At 40.2% G+C, this 17,347-nt stretch overlaps 1 protein-coding gene across 3 annotated transcripts in view; it reads left to right on the top strand.

Moving 5' to 3' along the window:
- The window catches only part of LOC123457484 (mRNA cap guanine-N7 methyltransferase-like), a 32,939-nt gene extending 17,325 nt beyond the window's left edge, over positions 1-15,614 (top strand). For all 3 annotated transcript variants that reach the window (XM_045141370.1, XM_045141369.1, XM_045141371.1), the window contains exons 7-11: positions 285-449; positions 4,948-5,065; positions 8,420-8,521; positions 10,010-10,043; positions 12,406-15,614. In XM_045141370.1, coding sequence (XP_044997305.1) covers positions 285-449; positions 4,948-5,065; positions 8,420-8,521; positions 10,010-10,043; positions 12,406-12,443 — 457 coding nt within the window. In that variant the 3' untranslated portion in view covers positions 12,444-15,614. The remainder of the gene's footprint in view (positions 1-284; positions 450-4,947; positions 5,066-8,419; positions 8,522-10,009; positions 10,044-12,405) is intronic.
- Positions 15,615-17,347: the final 1,733 nt, after the last annotated feature.

Here is a 17,347-nt window from a genome sequence, read left to right as displayed (position 1 = left end):
GGGTGCCAGAGGGTCTTACTGTTGAAAATGAGTGCCAGGCACATGTGCCACTTTTTGTAGCTTGGCTTTACTAGGGAATTTAACCCAGGCCTGTAGGCTTTCATACAAGCTCCTTGAACTAGCTATTCATCCCCCAGTACTGCTGCCTTGTAAAAGGAATTTGAACCCTATTAAAATTTAATCAGATGCCTTTAAATTGCATCTTGTAGTTTTCCACGTGCATGGTATGATTAAAAAAAACAAACATGCAGTCATAATTGTAATGTTTTTATTTTGGTTGCTAGCAAACGTCTTGAAGCTTCAGAAACAGAATCATTTGGAAATGATATATATACTGTGAAATTTGAGAAGAAAGGAAATTATCCTTTATTTGGCTGCAAATATGACTTCAACTTGGAAGGTGTTGTGGATGTCCCTGAATTCTTGGTCTATTTTCCATTGTTAACTGAGTAAGAATGCAATTAATCTGTTGCTGTGGTGTTTTTTTTTTTTTTTTTTTTTTTTGGTGGAGAATGGTGGGGGATCAACATTGCCATTTATCCCATATTTTAATTGGGGCCCCAAAGAAAAAGCTTAATCTTGAAAACTGCGATGTTAGGTGAAGATCCAGGATTGGTGCCATAGACCTTTTGTAGCTGCTTTTAAATATTTCTCTTTCATTCCTAGAGTCATTTTATTTTGTAAATAAGAAAAGGAGTCAGGCATGGTGGCACATGGCCTCTCATCCTAGCACTTGAGTCACAGAGGCAGAAGGATCATTGTAAGTTTGATAAGTTTGAGGCCAGCCTGGGACTACAGAGTGGGTTCCTGGCCGGCCTGGACTAGCGTGAGACCCTAACCTCAAAAAAAAAAATAATAATAATAATAATTACTTTCTACTTAGGGCAGAAAATATGCAACCTTATAGATAGCAAAAGCTTTGCTTTAAGTGAATTCTAGTAATGTTGATAATACATAAATGAATCCTCATAAATCAGAGATCTTCCTTTTGACAGTGACCAGTGTCCAAAGTTGCTAACATGTCAGCTTTCAAATTGCTGTGTCTCACTCACAGTGTTGATAATCAAATCCTAATGCACAGATGCATTCTCCCAGCACCTTTCTTCCTAATAATCCTAGCAAATTGCAGGCACAATAAAAGCTGGGGTACAAGGCTTTGTCAGGTGGCTTCAGGCCCTTGTGATATGCACATCTTGATAGTCAAGATTTTCCTAGCAGGGAGAGTATAAAAGTCAAACTAATTGGAGGCCATATCCCACTTGACAAACTTAATTTCCTTCTTTTTTGAAATTAAAAATATTTTTTTTATTTATTTCATTTGAGAGAGGGAGAGAGAGAGAATGGATGAACCTGGACCTTTAGCCACTGCAAATGAACTCCAGATGCATGTGCCACCTTGTGTCTCTGGCTTACGTGGGTACTGGAAAATCGAACCTGGGTCCTTAAGACTTCACAGGCAAGCGTCTTACCCACTAAGCCATCTCTCCAGCCTAAACATCTTTTATTTTGGATATTACTAAGAATGAGTTGTTGGGCTTTTGGGGGGGAGTCAGGGGGTCTACTTTGGTTGATAAATGTATGAATTTAAAATCAGTCCCTTTGTATAGGAGATTCAGTAGCAATATACAATCATATAAAAATTTCATATGGCAGATTGTGGCTGTAATTCCAGCACTTGGAAGCCTGAAACAAGAGGATTGCCCTGAATTTGAGGCTACCTGTGCTACAATGTGAGCTTGTTGTAAGAAAAAGAGAGAGAGAATGAGTCATTGTGTCAGAACATAAAATTGCTATCCCAGTTTTATATGTTACTTAGAAAATTAAAATCAGGTTTTGTTTTTTATTCTGAAATGAATAAGCTTTGGTAAATTTTATACAACTTCATAAAAGAATTTCAGCAGTTTTTCATTTGTTTCATCTGTTAGCTTGGTGTTTTTTGCTTAGCAGCATTGGTAATTTTTAGTCAACCAAAAAAGATACAAAATAAAGCAAAAGATTTTTTTTTCAGTTCTTCAGCAGGTTTAGCATTCCTTTATAGCTAAATATTCTTCAATAGCTTGATAATAAGGTCTAAAGTCACAAATTCTTACATTAATACCTAATTTTTAAAATGTATTTATTTTGGGAATTTGATAAAATAGAGTCTGAAAAAATATAAATTGTGATATGTCCTTTTACCATTTCATTAACGAACTATACAACATTAACTTTTATTGCAAAACCTACTCAGTTTGCTCAAATTGGGCTCCTTGTAATTTTTTGGGCTGCTTTTTCCATAAAAATTTGTTTTTGTTTATAAAGGCTTCTTATGATTAATGATAGTAGATGAGTTATGTAGAATAAGAGAGATTTGTTTTTCTCATGCTGTATTTCCAACAAGGTCTAGTTCCGGTAACAGAACCACGTTCTACCTATCTTTTCCCATCCACTACCCCCTCACATTCAGGCTGTCTTGTCTTGCCTGGTAGGGCTTTTTCTTCCTTTTCCTTTACCTGCTGCCTGAACTCATCCAAGGCAGCCTCATGTTGATGACAGATACATAACCTTGACAAAACCAGTGGGTTAAGTATACCTGAGAGCATTGAAATAAGACATGGTGCATCCAAGAAGATGACTCAACAAGCAATGTGTAAGTCAGGCTGTAAAGGATGGACAGGAGGTGGACAGTGTGTAAAGGATGGACAGGAAGTGGACAGTGTGTAAGTCAGAGTGTAAAGGACTGATGGGAAGTGGACAGTGTGTAAGTCAAGGGTGTAAAGGACAGACAGAAAGTGGATCGTGTAACTCATGGTGTAAAGGATGGACAGGAAGTGGACTGTGTACATCAAGGTGTAAACGATGGAGAAGAAATGGACAGTAAAGGATGGACAGGAGGTGGGCAGTGTGTAAGTCAGTGTGTAAAGGATGGACGGGAAGTGGACAGTGTGTAAGTCAGGGTGTAAAGGATGGACAGGAGGTGGGCAGTGTGTAAGTCAGTGTGTAAAGGATGGACGGGAAGTGGACAGTGTGTAAGTCAGGGTGTAAAGGATGGACAGGAAGTGGACAGTGTGTAAGTCAGGGTGTAAAGGATGGACGGGAAGTGGACAGTGTGTAAGTCAGGGTGTAAAGGGTGGACAGTGTGTAAGTCAGGGTGTAAAGGATGGACAGGAGGTGGGCAGTGTGTAAGTCAGTGTGTAAAGGATGGACGGGAAGTGGACAGTGTGTAAGTCAGGGTGTAAAGGATGGACAGGAAGTGGACAGTGTGTAAGTCAGGGTATAAAGGATGGATGGGAAGTGGACAGTGTAAGTCAGGGTGTAAAGGACAGACGGGAAGTGGACAGTGTGTAAGTCAGGGTGTAAAGGATGGACGGGAAGTGGACAGTGTGTATGTCAGGGTGTAAAGGGTGGACAGGAAGTGGACAGTGTGTAAGTCAGGGTGTAAAGGATAGACGAGAAGTGGACAGTGTAAGTCAGGGTGTAAAGGACAGACGGGAAGTAGACAATGTATAAGTCAGGGTGTAAAGGATAGACAAGTGGACAATGTATATGTCAGGTGTAAAGGACAGATGGGAAGTGGACAGTGTGTCTGGATGTAAAGGATGCACAGGAAGTGGACAGTGTGTAAGTCAGAGTGTAAAGGGTGGACAGGAAGTGGACAGTGTGTTTGTCAGGGTGTAAAGGGTGAATAGGAAGTGGACAACTGAAGACTAAAAGTTCCTAATGCAAAGGACACAACTTACAAAGGTTCCCACGGTAGTGAAGAAATGCCAGAGCGGCTGAATGTTCAAGAATCATAGCCTGTGAGGCTGAGGAGTTAGCATCCCTTTATGAATGAGTGACGTGGAGGCCATTTTCAACCTTTTACATTATGTCATGAAAGTGGTGTGACCTACTGAAAGGGGCTTAAAAGCGATGACCAGGTTTGTTTAGTCTGACTGCAACTGGAAAATTCATTGAGAGGGTGAGGCTAAAAGCCGATGACGAGTACTGGACTGGTGCTGCCAGGAGGAGATGGTGACTGGTGCAGCCTCCTAGAAAATGAGGGGAGTCAAAAGTAAATGGTTCAAAGTAGACACACAGGCAAAGGTATATTGACCTCAGTGAGTACAGTAACGGAAGATAGAGGAATTTTCTGCCGAAGAAAAGATTGGCAAAAAAATCCTGAACCTTTCAAGATTTAGATGTGAGAAGTCAATTTCTGTGATACATCCAGGAGAGATTTCGAATGAGCAGTGGAGTAGTGGGTGTAACAAGAGAATGAGCTTGAGACAGCTTTCAGCATTCTGTGTAACCAAGGTAAAGAGATTTGAGGCCAAAATCTTCAAAGCCTTAACAGGTAGCAGTTGGGTGAAGTGAAACCTGCGACAGTGCAAAGCGGCAGTCCAGGATGAATAGTATTTCCTGTGAGAGGCAGCAATGGAGAAAGAAGTTGGCATCTGTTTTACTGTAGATGTGGGGAATCAAATAAAATGGAATTGATATATTTAAAAATATTCCTGGGGCTCTTCTCCATCTTTTGGTGCCTGAGGCAATGTTGTATGTACTTCCTGACCCATTGGTTACACCAGTAGTGAGAGAGGTCCGCCCTACCTGCATTTAGGGTGGGTTTTTTCCTTTTTGGTTTTTGGAGGTAGAGTCTCTAGTGCAGGCTGACCTGGAGTTCACTATGTAGTTTCAGGGTGGCCTTGAACTCACAGCAGTCCTCCTACCTCTGCCTCCCGAGTGCTGGGAATAAAGGTGTGTGCCACCACATCCAGCTAGGGTGTTTATTTCTTTATGGACATGGTAAACAAGCTTCATAAGCCAGTGCTTGCCACGCTTGTTCATGTTACATTTTTCTATTGCAAATTCATGAATAAAATAGTAGCTTGTTAAGTCCAGAAGATGTCACTGTTGTCACTGCATAAGTAAACTTTTAAGAAATTGCAAACATTTTGGAAGCCTTTTCATTAACCTGTTTTTGGACAGAATGGCAAAGAAGTACAACATGAAGCTAATCTACAAAAAAACATTTCTGGAATTTTATGAAGAAAAGATAAAGAACAATGAAAATAAAATGCTGTTAGAACGTATGCATGCACTGGAGGTAAGCATCTAGAAAAAATACAAAAATTCTAGGACCAGTGAATTGTTTGACTATTTTTGAGATTCTTTTGAAGCTGTTTGATCTAGAGTTAGGTATATTGGGTAGGTTATAACTGCTTTGGACCCTCCAGCACCCAAGATGGCAACCTTCCACACACTGCTCTCAGAGAGAAAGAAGGGAGGGAGGAAGAGAGGGAGGGAGTTTGTTATAGCCCTGACTGGCCTGGAACTCACTGTGTAGACCAAGCTGGCCTCAAATTTGAGGCAGTCAATCCTCTGGCTTCTCCTATTGAGGGCTGGGAGTGCAGGCATGATCTTCATCAATTTAAAGTATTCTTTTAGGTACTTGATGGATAGACTGGCTAATAATTACCCCATGAAATAAGCAAAGCAGTCACTTCACTTCTTTTCTAATGAGCAGCCTAGGGAGGTGTAGCTACACCTGCCTACTCCCTCACAGTGTTCTCTAATTGTCTTTTGAAATTGTCTTTTTTTTTTTTCTTTCCCTCCAAAGTAGGGTCTCACTCTAACCCAGGCTGGTCTTGAACTCACAGTGATCTTCCTACCTGTCCTGAGTGCTGGGGTTGAAGGCATGTGCCCACCAAGCCAGGCTGTAAATTATATCTTGAAATCCATAATGAGTAAGGTTAAAGTCAGATGTGTTGACTTTGTGCTGGTAGTGTGAGTGTCTGTGTCTTTCCTGAGGGAGAGGACAAAGGAGGATCTGTGCCAGTCCTCACTCCCTCGCTCACCTTTGAACATAACCTTTCATGAGCACGGACGCGTGCAGTGACTACTTTCTGTCATCTGTAGCTATGTTTAGATAATGGGAAAAAAGGAAGTAAGATTGTTACGTTTACAAGAAAAACATGTAATCTGACCGGCTACCTCACACTCCTGCGGCCAGGCTTTCTCTGCCACAATGGACTATATCCCCAAACTGTGAGCCAAGATACGCCCTTCTTTACTTAAAAGGTTTTTGTCACAGCAATGAGAAAATATAGGAGGAGACAGCAAAAAAAAATAAAATAAAAATAAATAAATAAAATACAAAAAAAACATGTAATCAAAGAATTCAGTAATGTGAGAGCAGCTACCAATAGGAAGAAATATTGAAATATAATAAGTATATAAAAGGACCTTTGGGAAGGGAAGAGGCAGCAAGGACAGATGCAGAGAAGCCCAAGGGAGCAGGGAGTGTTGGAGGACTAGTAACTTTACTGTTCTTTATCAACACTGCTTCTGCTGTCCTCCTCCCCTGTCCTGTCCTGGAGGACGGGACTGATCATCTTAGCTGTCTGGGTGAATAGGCAGAAATAGCATGTATTTTGGAAAGGCTTCTTTTTGACTAAATCATTTCTAGGCCTATGAAGGACCTGGATCTATGGAGAGGGAATATACCCAGTAGGAGTTAGCACGTCACTTGGGTGGCATGTGGAATATAGTTTGGGGAGCATTGAGTCACAGGTGGAGTTAGCAGTCAGAATGCAGCTGCTGGTAAATCCAGAGGCTTCAGTGGTTCTCCTCGATACCTGCCACGAGTTAGGGCCTTTGTCTGGCCAGGGCTTTAGCACTAGAGCTTTGTCTGCTGGCCCAAAGCACTCAGCAGAGAAGAGGAAGACTGGGAAGATGTGGGCCAAGGAGCAAGAATCATAATGGCCTGCACACACTGTCACTTTCATCAGTGATTTTATTCTGGGAACCATCCTGGAGGAGTAACTCCATTAAGCAAAATTACTTTTTGTTTGGGGAAGGAAAAAAATAGTTTTACAGCTTTATCATTTGTTTTTTGGCCTTTTCAAAGTTAGTGGATAGTGAGTTACTCACTGATAGAAAAGATTACAACTTGATGGGTGCCACCATCCAAAATAAATTTTTGAAGCTCTGTGATATAGAGACACTAAACTAAAAGATTGAAATTTAAAAATACTGAGTCTTTTATTGCTTTTGAGATGTGATGGAAGTAAGTAAATTTGTTAATGACAAGAATGTAGAAGACCCATGTAGCCTAGTACTTTTTTGTGTGTGGCTTTGTTTTGTTTTTGTGTGAGACTCACTATATAGTCTCTTGACTCTACTTCTTGAGTGCTAGGATTGCAGACCATGCTATTATACCTAACAACAATTATGCTTGAACATGCTGTAGGTATTTATAAAGGTGAAAGTAGCCAGGCGTGGTGGCCTTTAATCCCAGTCCTTGGGAGGCAGAGGTAGGAGGATCACCATGAGTTCAAGGCCACCCTGAGACTACATAGTGAGTTCCAGGTCAGCCTCATCTAGAGTGAGACCCTACCTTGAAAAACCAAATAAATTAATAAGTAAGGAGAAAGTAAGGAAGTAAAGTAGATATTTATTGTTCCTTAGGAGCTAGCTGTGGTGGCGCACGCCTTTAATCGCAGCACTTGGGAGGCAGAGGTAGGAGGATCACCATGAGTTCAAGGCCATCCTGAGAATACAGAGTGAATTCCAGGTCAGCCTGGGCTAGAGTGAAACCGTATCTCAAAAAAGCCAAAAAAAAAAAAAAAGTTCCTTAGGATTATCTAGGTTTTAAAGTGGTTGTTCCTAGCTTGTTTTATTACAATATAAGGAAAAATACTCATAACATAAAAACATTACTTAGGGCTGTCGAGATGGCATAGCACTTAAGATTATTGCCTGCAAAGCCAAAGGACCCAGGTTTGATTCCCCAGTACCCACTTAAAGGCAGATGCACATGGTGGTACATGTGTGTGGAGTTGATTTGCAGTAGCTAGAGGTTCTGGTGTTCCCATTCTTTCTCTCTGCCTCTTTGTCTCTCTCTCCCTGAAATAAATAAATTAATGAATTAAAAATAAAGCATATTACATAAAAGTAGTTAACGTTAGCACATGGGGTGATGTGAAACACAGCCTTTTCTTTCTGACCTTTCCGATAAAATCGGAGCTGCCTGTGATTTAGAAACAGGTCTTTTCCTATGGGACTCATGCCTTTGCTTACCTAAGACAAGGTCTCTGTTAACTTGCATTTGTGTTCTTTCTAGTGGCTATCTCATGCTGCTGGGTTGTCTTGGTGCTCATCCTTAGCTCTGTAACTTTGACTTAGTGACAGAAACTCTGCTGCAGTCGAGAAGATTCAGGTGTTCTTGCTCAGTACTCTGTGCTGGGGATTACATTATGTAGTTTATTCCAACAGTCATGGTTCTAAGATTGTGATATTATGTTGGCCATAATAGGTACTTTTAGGGGGGATTCCCTCCCCTCCTTTCTCATATTTCACAAGTGTATAGTCATGAGCATTTCATTGATTTACTGCATCAAATTGTGAGTTATAAATTTCAGTGGACTCTCTTAACTAGGAGCTTCATTTGTGTCCCCAGCCATATCCTGCAAATGAAAGCTCTAAACTAGCCTCTGAAAAGGAAGGTGACTATGAGCATGCAGCAGAGTACATGAAGAAGAGTCAAGTAAGGTTACCTCTGGTACGTTTTCAGCTTTGAAAGTCTCTTATCCAAAGATGGGAAAAGACCCCTAGGGAAATGGCTCAGTGGGTAAGGGTGCTGGCTGTGCCAACCTGGGGCCTTAATAGAGGACCTGATGTTCCGTGAGGTCAATTCCCTAGCACCCACCTAAACTGCTGGGCATAGCCACACATGCCTGTTTCTGTGGGGAAAAGAGACTAGAGAGTTGCTAGGGCTCCCTTGTCAGTCAGTGTAACCGAAGTTGACAACTCTGGGTTCAGTGGTTCTCTCTCAGAGAAACAAGTGGATGAACAATAGGGAGGACACCTGATACTCTCCATTCTTCTGTGTACCAGACATGCATTTTTTCACACACCATACATTACACATACCACACCATACATACTACTCCTCCCTCTCTTCCCCTTGAAAACAGTGGGAGAAAGGAGTATATGTTGTGTAGAAACAGGATATGGTTTTTACTTGTGATATTGAGCTCACAGTGTTATGAGATACTAATGCAATAGTCTGTTTCCCCTAAGTTATGATGACACTGATGCCATAGAGCATAAGTAAGACAGATTTACAGGGCACTGGGCATGGAATGCCTTGTCTGGAGCAAAATGAGAGTGGGGAGCATGATGGGCTTGATTTGCAAGATGAGCTTAAGTAGGGAATGTGAGAAAAGTTCATCCTCATTTGTTCTAATTTCTGCATGAGAATTCACATTTTCTTATAATTAAGACTGTTATGAGGAGCTGAGCATGGTGGTGCACACCTTTAATCCCAGCACTTGGGAGGCAGAGGAAGGAGGATTGCCATGAGTTTGAGGTCACCCTCAGACTGCAGCCTGGGCTAGAGTGAGATCCTGCCTCAAAACCAAACCAAACCAAACCAACCAACCAAAGAACAACAAACAGACTGTTAGAAGTTACAGTTACAAGTGTCATCAGTAGAGCTGGCAGATATTTTTATAGCACACTCTGCCAGTGTCTTAAAACATTGTTCACATCCATCCCTTCTTCACAATTCCATCAGGCCTAGAAGTGCCATGAATGTTTATAGAGTTAGTGGCCTGTGCAGAGCAGCATACACACGCTACATTGAAATGGTGAGTGCAGTTTGCTTCCATGCTGACATGAACTCTAGCTTGTGGTTCCTTTGGAAAAACACAGAAATGTTTTTCCCTCTTGTAGTACTGTTCAGTGTTTCAAAAGAGATTTTTCTAGGTTAAAAGGTTAATTTGAATGTTTTTACCAGTTAAACACATAACTTTCTTTGTCATATATACACACATACACACACATGTATATATATGCACGCACACACCCCTTTCTTGGCAGAAAGTTAATTGCATTGATTTGTATGTCTAGATCCTGGCCCTATAGCCTAGTAAAAAATACTTTTACTGTGAACTTAGGGGATTTGGGCAGCCTTTGTCGGTATTGAAAATATACATATGTTTATTTTCATACTGAACCTAAAATGTTCTTTCTTTTGTAATTTTAGGGAACATTAAGTAAATCGGAATGGGAAGCTACAAGTAAGTACCATCCAGCTCCAGCTCACTGATATGTCAGAGATTCTGCTTCAAAGTGTATTGAAGCCTGCACACTTTAGCATTATTCTCCAATATGTTTATGCATACCAGTTTACCTATATTCTTACTATGTCTAATCTCCATTTTTTGCACATCAGTGTAAGTGACAAAAGAAAGTATATGTAGTCTGTTAACTTAGTCTACATTTTCATTACCTACATGTTAGTAAGCCATTGTTTTTATTTTTACTTAAGAATTCTGTTGACTTTTTAGCTTATAATAGGATGCTTCCAGATAGTATGATTTTATTTATTTATTTATTTTTTTGAGGTAGGTTTGCACTCTAGCCCAGGCTGACCTGGAATTCACTCACAGCAATCCTCCTTCCTCTGCCTCCCGAGTGCTGGGATTAAAGGATTAAATGTCCAACTTGATACTATGATTTTTGATCACACTGATGTTGATGACAGCAAAGACAGAATGTAGAACATCTAGTGAAGCAGAGTAAGTGGGCTTTGAGCAACATGTGAGGTAAGAAGTTTGAGGCAAGTCCCTCCTGACGTGACTTCAGAGGACAGTCCACAAGCCTGCCAGACCTGGAAAGTCTGAGCTTGCTTGGGTGAGTTGTGTGCACGATTTCAGCAGAGAGCCTCAGCATTGAGAGGATCCTTGTCCGTTACCTGGGGGTCTTGGGAACTTTAGCCCTTAAGTGTTGATTGTGTTGAAGGTGCAGGAGTAGTCAGAGGCAGGCTATTTAATAAACACAGACATAAAATTCTGAGAAAGGATTTCAGGGGGTTAAAAGAGAAAAGAAGTCTGCCTTCTGGTGATAGAAAAATCCAACAAATATATTGTCAGGCTAACAAGTGCTAAAGAAGAAAAGAAGTTGATAAAGAGGAGTTTAATGAAGATCAGTAAAACCTGAGGAGTAATGATAATGTAAGGTTTAACGTGTACCTGATGCTGTGCTAAGCATGCCCTCTGCCCTAGGTCATTTCACCCTCACAAGTTTATGAGCAGACTGGTCTTTATTGTCTCCTTTTCTCAGATGAGAAAGCAATTAAAGATCTTGGCTAATGTCACAGAACTAATGTGTAGTAGCTAACTGAATTGCCATTCTCTTAACCATGGCCTCATGAAAGTTCTTGCCATGGGCAGGACTTCCCTAAGGTTTGAGTTCAAAGTACATACCTGATTCAGTTTCATCACCAGACCCTCTAGCACAACACTTAGGTGACCGGGTGGATTTTTAATGAATCATGTTACATTTGTGCCTTATATTTCTTATTTCTAGCTTTACATTACATATAGCCCTTATATTTCTGGATTGTTTGTTTTTTTTTCTGTTATTTCCAGCCATCCACATAAGCCAAATGCAAAAAGTAGCACAGGTTTCTGGCATTCCTTTGCTAAGACAAGAGGCCTTGGCTGCACATGTGTATGTACTCACACACTAAATAAAAATTTAAAGAAATAAACTTTACTAAAAAACTTACATGATCTTATCCCCTACCATCCTCTTCCCCCCCCAACTGCTTTTTCAATGTTTTTTAATAGAAAGCATAGGATGTCACTGCCATTATTACTCATTGTTCCATAATTACTCTATGTACCTACCATGCTCCAGATAAAAAGATATGAGTTATAAAATATTTTTAGGCCAGGCGTGGTGGTACACACTTTTAATCCCAGCACTTGGGAGGCAGAGGTGGGAGGATCGCCATGAGTTCAAGACCACTCTGAGACTACATAGCGAATTCCAAATCAGCCTGGGCCACCCTACTTCAAAAAACTAATTGAAGCCGGGTGTGGTGGTGCACACCTTTAATCTCAGCACTTGGGAGGCAGAGGTAGGAGGATTGCCATGAGTTCAAGGCTACCCTGAGATGACAGTTAATTCCAGGTCAGCCTGGACCAGAGTGAGACCCTACTTCGAAAAACCAAAAAAAAAAAAAAAAAATCCTAATTGATGTGTGTGTGTGTGTGTGTGTATGTATATGTATGTGTGTGTGTGTGCATATATGTGTGTGTGTGTGTGTGTGTGTGTATAAAGAAAAGATATGTACATTTTTAGTTTGAATTTTCTTGTATACTTACCTTAAACTGTTTTTAGATGGTCTTAAAGGAGCTGCTTAATTGGCTTTTCTAGGGACCATGGTATTCCTATAATACTAGCTATTTATTTAGCAATATATATAAATGATCCTGAAGCTGCCTAAATATGACTCAGATAATAGAACTTTAAAAATTAATGCTGTATTTATTTCTCAAAAGCTTCTTAAGAATCTAAGAAGTCTCATAAGTTATGGATAGAACGCAGGGGTTTTTGTTTTCCCTGACAGACTTTTATCTGCTTCCTCCTCAGGTATTTACTTGGTTTTTGCCTTTGAGAAGCAGCAGTGAGCACGTGGTCACCTCAGAGCAGCACTCCATCCTGCATAGGTTAAGCAGTCCATTTCAGAGAGACAGGGCACCTGTCTGTTGGTTTTGTAGTGAGTTCTAAGGTGTAGAATGCTTCCTGAAACTCCAGTGTAGAAACTCAACATTTGCTGTCTGTGACAGATAAATGGTGTGTATATATATATATGTATATATGAGAAGGAATTGGGACCTTTGTCTTTAAAATATATTTTTAAGTAATGTTCTAAGGACTTATTTCTCTCTGTTGTCATAGTAACTGTAACAAGGCTTAGAATTGGCAAAAGATCTTATTGGTTCAACTGTGTGCGCTCATTTTGTTTTGTTACATAGTGTACTTCAAGATTACATACAGTGTGTTCTGTACATGTGAATGCACGTATTCAGTATATATTGCTAAAGTTATGTTTAAGATTTGACTTTTGTTGTCATAAGAGTTACTTAGCTAGAATGTTACCGTATTTCTAATAAAATAATTATTTGCTAATATCCTACAGTTTTGAGATTCTTTAGAGCATAGATGGCAGAATAGATTGGGAATGTTTTGGCTTTCTTCTAAGAATTACCTACCATAGTAATTAATATATCCTTGTATTGAGATTATAATTAGACCTGTTTAACTGTCCTTATTGGGTAATGATGCCATAATTAAAAATTTTCAAGATTTAGTGATAATTCCTCCACTATAAGGCTATTGTATAATTTTTTTCAGATATATATATATATATGACTGTAAAGGGCATGTTGGACCTGTAAGGCAGCTAAATAGATAGAGTTCAGATTAATTCTCACTGATACTAGAGCTGCACTTTATACCCTTTCCTGCCCCGAATTAGCATCCTGTGAACACCAGTACTTTACACAGTAGAGCTTATTATCTATTAACCATTCAAACCTTTACCTTCCATTTCAGAACCATTGAAATTGTCATTAAATTGATAGTTGAATAATTGACTCCTCTTCCAGAACTGAGGCCCCTGTGAACTGTTGTCCTTACATTGTTTCTGCTTTTAGGAAACTTGCTAAGTGTTTAGATGTACTAAGAAACTGAAGAGCAAATCACAGTTAGGTATTTAAAAAAAAAAATCATAGTTAAGGCAAAATTTACAAACACCTTGCTATAAAAATCTTGAGAATTTACAAAGCATAGTTTTAATTAGTTTCTATATTAGTTGTTTATGATCTTCATGGACCAGCATATGTTTTAGCAAGAAAACATTTATTTCCTCCTCTGGCAGTGTGTCAGTTTTAGAAAAATTAAGTCCTCTTTAGTGATGGTTGATGGTAAGTCACTTGGGAAGTTAATAGCAGTATTCTGACTGGTGGTTACCACTGCCTGGGGAAAGTTTGGTAGTGTTTTGGTAGAGGGCAAGGTGGGTTGGAAGGAGGACTTTGGCCATCTAATTATAATCTCATTTGGCCATTGAATTAGAAATTCAAGTATGTTTTATTTCTGGGAAGTGCCACTAAATATTTTGTTAGTTGTCAGGTACAGAAATAATTCCGTTACGGTTTTTATTTCATGGTCTTAGTTGATGGGTAACTCGTGTGTTTTTAGTCTCTTTCTGTGCTTTCCATTCTGTGAATCATTTTCAAAAGATAAGTCTTGCAAAGGGAGTCGTTGATAATACAAAGCAGCAGGAAAAGAAAGATGAAGTTCCACGGCCTGTGCTGATGAGCTGGACTGGGTCTGCAAAGTGACTTTGGCCATCATGCCTGCTGCTGCTGATACAAGAGAGCTTCCATAAAGTCACCGCGTGGGGCACTGTTCCAGCAGCTCCCTGTTCCTTAAGCTTTTGCCTCTTCCACTGCCATACCTCTCCATGCTGAAGTTTTGTGCTTCCTCCACTCTCTTTCCTCTCCTTGCTCAAGTTCAATAACTCAGGATGAGCTCATAGGGACAAGACTGAGAAAGACAGTAAGACGGTCCCTGTCATCAGGTAGGGCTCTCTCCCCCACATTTACAGCCTCAGTGCTTAATTAGATCAGGACTTACACCTGGTGAAAGGAGTGTGGCCAAGAAGAATCCTTGAGTTTATTTACAGCGACCTGCCCACAGTGTATATTCCAAGGTTGAATTTAGAAATGAAGATCAAATTGGTCATTTCTGGGAAGGCCACAACTTGAAATGGAGGTGGTTGGCTTGGGGATATGACTGCATGGTAGTGTGATCTAAAATGCTGGCATGGAATTGTTTGAACCTAGAATCTACTCAGGGACAAGTTTGTGTGGCTGTAGTGTTCAGAGAGAAAAGCTGAGGCGTTCCAGCAGTATCTACTCTTCTACCAGAACATGATTCAGCACCACTGGGCTGGGCTTTCCGTGCCTCTGTGCACTAGTGACTGATTCTATTATGGCTGCTGGCAGACTCCTTCAGGGAAAGAAGACCCTGACTGAGCAGTTGCCTAAGATAAATGGACCTGTGTGCTGACCGGATGGCACAGCAGATACAGATTTATTCAAGACCAAAGCAACATTTTAATAGCCGCACTCCATGGTGGGCCTGCACCATGTTACATGTTACTACCTCCAAAGATGTCAGCCAAGTGAGTGCTCACCCATCCGGTACCTACAGCCTAGGATATTAGCTAGTGGGGTGCCTTCACTTGGGTGCATTGATCCCCGAGTAAGGCTCTTTGTTCAAGAATAGAGCTCTTCAGCACCTGTACCCTGGGCAGGAAGCAGAGACCTGGTTCTCAGAGCCAGACCTGTGAGCACGGAACACTAGGTCTGGGGAGTAATGTTCCCCCTGCCTCACTGTGTAGATGTACAAGTACGAGAAAGTTGCTAAGTGGAGAAGATAAGGAGATGCTAGCCAGACCTAGGGAGATGGTTTGTCTGTGTCAAATCTGTTAATTGACACATATACACAAGCACATCAGGGATTTCTTATAGGCAGAACACACAAATTCACACCTCTAAAGCCATCGGACTCCCTTCCACTAAGAACTGCCCAACTGCAACCATTATCCAGTTCTAAGAGCAGACACTGATTTTATTTGGTTGAAGATATTATGTGAATGGAATTAAACATTGTATATTCTCTGGCTTCCACTCAGCATGTTTATACAATTCTTATTCTGTGTATTTACATGGTTCATTCTCATGATTGTATAATATTCCATGTTGTGAATAAACCATATAGTATTTAATCTACTGATGTTTGGTTCATTTCTAGCTTTGGGGATAAATACTATTGTACTTATTGTAGTTCATTAAGTCTTGTTTTGTGCACATTGGTACACTTCTGCCTTGGAGAAGAATTGCCGGATCATAATACTTGCATTATGTTCAGATGCACTGACTACTGCCTAAAAACCTCCCAGAGTTCAATTATCCTGCATCCCCACTGACTTCTTGATGTCTGGTTTTTACTTTATCCTGATGGGTCTGTAGTATTATCTTGTGACCTAGTGTATACTCTACTGGTTATTAACAAGATTGGGCACTTTTCATGTTTGTTGCCATGGACTTAAATGAAAATGTATATGAAATAACCCATTTTTTTCTGTTGCATTGATTATCTTATATTTCTATTTTGGTTTTTAAGAATGTTTATGTTCTGGTTACATGTCTTTGATGAATTGTGTTGAGGGCTGGGGAGATGGATTCAGTCCCCCAGTCCCCACGTCAAGCCAGATGAGCACAAAGTGGCACTTGCATCTGGAGTTCATTTGCAATTGCAAGAGACCCAAGCACATCCAAACTCACTCTCCCTCACATAAATAATAAATCTATTTTTTATTTTTTTTTTTAATTTTTATTAACATTTTCCATGATTATAAAATATATCCCATGGTAATTCCCTCCCTCCCCACCCCCACACTTTCCCATTTGAAATTCCATTCTCCATCATATTACCTCCCCATTACAATCATTGTAATTACATATATACAATATCAACCTATTAAGTATCCTCCTCCCTTCCTTTCTCCACCCTTTATGTCTCCTTTTCAACTTACTGGCCTCTGCTACTAAGTATTTTCATTCTCACACAAAAGCCCAGTCATCTGTAGCTAGGATCCACATATGAGAGAGAACATGTGGCGCTTGGCTTTCTGGGCCTGGGTTACCTCACTTAGTATAATCCTTTCCAGGTCCATCCATTTTTCTGCAAATTTCATAACTTCATTTTTCTTTACCGCTGAGTAGAACTCCATTGTATAAATGTACCACATCTTCATTATCCACTCATCTGTTGAGGGACATCTAGGCTGGTTCCATTTCCCAGCTATTATAAATTGAGCAACAATAAACATGGTTGAGCATGTACTTCTAAGGAAATGAGATGAGTCCTTTGGATATATGCCTAGGAGTGCTATAGCTGGGTCATATGGTAGATCAATCTCTAGCTGTTTTAGGAACCTCCACACTGTTTTCCACAATGGCTGGACCAGATTACATTCCCACCAGCAGTGCAGAAGGGTTCCTTTTTTTCCACATCCCCGCCAACATTTATGATCATTTGTTTTCATGATGGTGGCCAATCTGACAGGAGTGAGATGGAATCTCAATGTAGTTTTAATCTGCATTTCCCTGATGACTAGTGACGTAGAACATATTTTTAGATGCTTATATGCCATTTGTATTTCTTCCTTTGAGAATGCTCTATTTAGCTCCATAGCCCATTTTTTGATTGGCTTGTTTGATTCCTTATTATTTAACTTTTTGAGTTCTTTGTATATCCTAGATATTAATCCTCTATCAGATATATAGCTGGCGAAGATTTTTTCCCATTCTGTAGGTTGCCTCTTTGCTTTTTTCACTGTGTCCTTTGCGGTGCAAAATCTTTGTAATTTCATTAGGTCCCAGTGGTTAATTAATCTGTGGTTTTATTGCCTGAGCAATTGGGGTTGTATTCAGAAAGTCTTTGCCAAGACCAATATGTT

Source organism: Jaculus jaculus, unplaced genomic scaffold (genome assembly GCF_020740685.1).
Source record: "Jaculus jaculus isolate mJacJac1 unplaced genomic scaffold, mJacJac1.mat.Y.cur mat_scaffold_74_1_287302_arrow_ctg1, whole genome shotgun sequence".
Classification (NCBI taxonomy): domain Eukaryota; kingdom Metazoa; phylum Chordata; class Mammalia; order Rodentia; family Dipodidae; genus Jaculus; species Jaculus jaculus.
Note: the sequence above shows the minus strand (reverse complement) of the source record. Positions and strands in the feature narration are given on the sequence as shown.